This window comes from Rhinopithecus bieti, unplaced genomic scaffold, assembly GCF_001698545.2.
Source record: "Rhinopithecus bieti isolate Rb0 unplaced genomic scaffold, ASM169854v2 scaffold_9769, whole genome shotgun sequence".
In the NCBI taxonomy this organism is placed as follows: Eukaryota; Metazoa; Chordata; class Mammalia; order Primates; family Cercopithecidae; genus Rhinopithecus; species Rhinopithecus bieti.
The window spans coordinates 501,440-506,091 of record NW_016806163.1 but is presented as its reverse complement, the minus strand read 5'-3'; the positions used below and the strand labels follow the sequence as shown (position 1 = coordinate 506,091).

Genomic DNA, 4,652 nt, shown 5'->3' with positions numbered 1-4,652 from the left:
AGGAGTGCAGTGGCGTGATCTCGGCTCACTGCAAGCTCCGCCTCCCGGGTTTACGCCATTCTCCTGCCTCAGCCTCCCGAGTAGCTGGGACTACAGGTGCCCGCCACCGGACCCGGCTAATTTTTTGTAGTTTTAGTAGAGACGGGGTTTCACCATGTTAGCCAGGATGGTCTCGATCTCCTGACCTCGTGATCCGCCCGTCTCGGCCTCCAAAAGTGCTGGGATTATAGGCGTGAGCCACCGCGCCCAGCCCAAGGCTAATTGTTGTTGTTGTTGTTGTATTTTTTAGTAGAGATGGGGTTTCACTATGTTGGCCAGGATGGTCTCAATCTCCTGACCTCATGATCCGCCCGCCTCAGCCTCCAAAAGTGCTGGGATTACAGGTGTGAGCCACCACACCCGGCCCTTTTCTGCGTTATTTGCCCACCCGCCTGCCTGAGTTCACTTGCAGGCCGAGGAAGATGCGTACGGAAATCCTCCTTGAGGTAGCCCCAGCCTGAGATCAGGCACTTCTTGCTGGGTGGGAAGATGTGTGTGGCAGCCGGGAGGCACACAGGCTGGATGTGCCGGCCGAAAGGCAGAGGGCTGGTCAGCTCCAGCACTGCCACGTCGAAGTCGGCCGTGTCTGCATTGTACAGGGGGTGCTTGACGATCTGGGCCACCCGGGCCCGCACGGTGCTGGCCTCCGAACCACTGAGGTAGGTCGTACCCACGTAGGCCACCCACTCCGTCGGGTCTTGGAATCTGCAGGAGCAAACCCCAGGTCAGAGGCCACCGAGAGTTAGAACCGACAGGGAAGGCAGATGGGACACTCACCTTGAGTGCAAAATTTAAGGGGCATCCCCCCTACATTAATATTTACTTGTTTTTTTGTTTGGTTGGTTTTTTTTGAGACGGAGTCTCGCTCTGTCGCCCAGGCTGGAGTGCAGTGGCCAGATCTCAGCTCACTGCAAGCTCCGCCTCCCAGGTTTACGCCATTCTCCTGCCTCAGCCTCTCGAGCAGCTGGGACTACAGACGCCCGCCACCTCGCCCAGCTAGTTTTTTTTTTTTTGTATTTTAGTAGAGACGGGGTTTCACCGTGTTAGCCAGGATGGTCTCGATCTCCTGACCTCGTGATCCGCCCGTCTCGGCCTCCCAAAGTGCCAGGATTACAGGCTTGAGCCACCGTGCCCGGCCTAAATTAATATTTATTAATAGTATTTATAAAAATTAGGCCGGGCACGGTGGCTCATGCCTGTAATCCCACACTTTTGGAGGCTGAGGCAGGAGGAGCACTAGAGCCCAGGAGTTCAAGACGAGCCTGGGCAACACAGCAAAATGCAGTCTTTAAAAACAAAAACAGGCCGGGCGCGGTGACTCACTCTTGTAATCCCAGCACTTTGGGAGGCTGAGGCAGGCGGATCATGAAGTCAGGAGTTCAAGACTAGCCTGGCCAAGACAGTGAAACCTCATCTCTACTAAAAATACAAAAATTAGCCAGCCGTGGTGGCGGGCACCTGTAATCCCAGCTACTCAGGAGACTGAGGCAGAGAATTGCTTGAACCCAGGAGGTGGAGGTTGCAGTGAGCCAATATTGTGCCACTATACTCTAGCCTGGGCGACAGAGTGAGAGTCTGTCTCAGGGATAAAATATGTATATATATTTGCTGGGTGTGGTGGTGTGCACCTGTGGTTCCAGCTACTCAGGAGGCTGAGGTAGGAGGATTGCTTGAGCCTGGGAGGTTGAGGCTGTAGTGAGCTATCACTGCACCACTGCACTCCAGCCTGGGCAACAGGCAACCTGACTCAAAAAAAAAAATTAATAATAATATTAATAATAGGAAAGAAAAGAAAAAATCACAGGTGCAGAAGAATGCATGATGCATGACGTATCAACATTTTTTTTTTTTTTTTTTGAGATGGAGTCTCACTCTGTCTCCCAGACTGGAGTGCAGTGGCGTAATCTCAGCTCACTGCAACCTCCGCCTCCCAGGTTCAAGTGATTCTCGTGCCTCAGCCTCCCAAGTAACTGGGATGACAGGTTTGCGCCCCCTACGCCTGGCTAATTTTTTTGTGTGTTTTTAGTAGAGGCGGGGTTTTGCCATGTTGGCCAGGCTGGTCTCGAACTCCTGACCTCAGGTGATCCCCCTGCCTCAGTGTCCCAAAGTGCTGGGATTATAGGTGCGCCCAGCCTGACTCTACCATTTCACATTCCCACCAATGGTGCACAAGGGTTGCAATTATCTCCACATCCTCCACTTGCTGTTCTTTTGAGAGTAGCCATCCCAGTGGGTGTGAAGCAGCATCTCCCCGTGGTATTGACTTGCATTCCTCAGCGACTAATGACATTTTGTTGATGTTTTGCTCATTGTGGACTTTTGTTGCATTCACTTTGATTTTTTAAAATACTGTGTTGTGATATCCTTTTTTTTTTTTTTTTTGAGACGGAGTCTCACTCTGCCACCCTGCTGGAGTGCAGTGGTGCCATCTTGGCTGACTGCAAGCTCTGCCTCCCGAGATCAAGCGATTCTCCTGCCTCAGCCTCCCGAGTAGCTGGGATTACAGGCGCCGCCACCACCATGCCCGGCTCAGTTTTGTATTTTTAGTAGAGACGGGGTTTTGCCGTGTTGGCCAGGAGGGTCTCGAACTCCTGACCTCAAGTGATCTGCCTGTCTCTGCCTTCGAGACCAGCCTGCCCAACATGGTGAAAACCTGTCTCTACTAGTTATACCAAAAAAAAATTAGCCGGGCAAGGTGGCACACATCTGTAGTTCCAGCTTCCTGGGAGGCTGAGGCAAGAGAATCGCTTTATCCCAGGAGGTGGAGGTTGCAGTGAGCTGAGATCACACCACTGCACTCCAGCCAGGGCGACAGACTGAGACTCTGTCTCAAAAGAAAAAATAAAATAAAATAAAGAGAATGGGCACGATGGCTCACGCCTATAATCCCAGCAGTTTGGGAGGCCGAGGTGGGCAAATCACGAGGTCAAGAGATCGAGACCATCCTGGCTAAAACAGTGAAACCCCATCTCTACTAAAAATACAAAAAATTCGCTGGGCGTGGTGGTAGGCGCCTGTAGTTCCAGCTACTCGGGAGGCTGAGGCAGAAGAATGGTGTGAACCCAGGAGGTAGAGTTTGCAGTGAGCTGAGATCGCACCACTGCACTCCAGCCTGGGTGATAGAGTAAGACTCCGTCTCAAAAAATAATAATAAAAAGAATCCACTCAGTTTCGACAACAACAAAAGCAAGAAAGAAAGGAAAAGAAAAAGTTACTTCCAAGGGCTCTAAGGAAATCCGAAGTGACGCCCCCAGTGCTTGAGGGAAGGCAGGAGAAATACAGAGGGTTTGGGTTCAGTGCTTCGGGATGGAGGCTTACTCATTGAAGCAGTGAGCGGCAGACACCAGCCACCTGGCACCGATGATGGTGGCCCCACAGAAGTGCTCCTTGTTCTCTCGAAGGCTGACTTGCCATGGAAACTCCCCCGGGGACGCTTCCACACCGCCCACGATCCTGCCGGCCATCCTCCAGGCAGGCTGCCAGCCACACTCTGCAAGACAGCAGGTCACCAGCCAGGACCCCATGAAGGCAGGACCTCACCCTGAACTCCCAGAACCTGCATCTCTGAGTCTCTTGTCTACAGTCCCTGGGTTCAAAGAGATGCTTGGGGGCCCCTCCTTGGCTTCCCTGACTCTTCTGGGGTCTCCTCATCCCTCCCTCTTCAGTGCCTCTGGCTGCCCCATCCTGGCACGTAGGTTAAGCATCCAAGGTCATGTGCACCAGTGAGTGACAGAGAAAGGTCTCTATCTTAGCTGTGGGTAAGGGGCGATGACCGCACATCCATGTTTGTACATGATATTGTGTCTCTCTGCTTATTTAGTCTACTTTTATGTCCTTCAGCAAAATTTTGTAATTCTGTAATTATATATAATAATTATTGGCACAGGCACATTTGTAAGTTTAGTGTTTGATATTTCATTTTTTGTCACTATTGATCATGAAAGGGATTTTTTTCCTTTGTATCTTCTAACCCATTATTACTGCATAAAGCAAAATGACAGTTTTTTTTTTTTTAGATGGAGTTTTGCTCTGTACACCAGGCTGGAGTGCAATGGCATGATCTTGGCTCACTGCAGTCTCCATCTCCCAGGTTCAAGGGATTCTCCTGCCTCAGCCTCCTGAGTAGCTGGGATTACAGGCACCTGCCACCATGCCTGGCTAATTTTGTATTTTGGTAGAGACGGGGTTTTGCCATGCTGGCCAGGCTGGTTTCGAACTCCTGACCTCAAGTGATCCACCCACCTTGGTCTCCCAAAGTGCTGGGATTACAGGCATGAGCCACCACACCTGGCCTTTATTATTATTTATTTATTTATTTATTTTGAGACAGACTCTTGTTCTGTTGCCCAGGCTGGAGCGCAGTGGCGTGATCTTGGCTCACTGCAAGCTCTGCCTCCTGGGTTCACACCATTCTGCCTCAGCCTCCTGAGTAGCTGGGACTACAGGCACACACCACCATGCCTGTAATTTTGTCGTAGTTTTAGTAGAGACAGGGTTTCACCATGTTAGCTAGGATGGTCTCGATCTCCTGACCTCGTGATCCACCCGCCTCGGCCTCCCAAAGTGCTGGGATCACAGGCATGAGCTGCCATGCCTGGCCGGCCTTTATTTTA

General features: G+C 51.3%; 1 protein-coding gene across 1 annotated transcript in view; it reads right to left on the bottom strand.

Moving 5' to 3' along the window:
• Positions 1 to 4,652, bottom strand: part of TMPRSS9 (transmembrane serine protease 9) — a 62,884-nt gene that overhangs the window by 16,006 nt on the left and 42,226 nt on the right. The window contains 2 exon segments of the mRNA XM_017874905.1: positions 400 to 744; positions 3,358 to 3,529. Coding sequence (XP_017730394.1) covers positions 400 to 744; positions 3,358 to 3,529 — 517 coding nt within the window.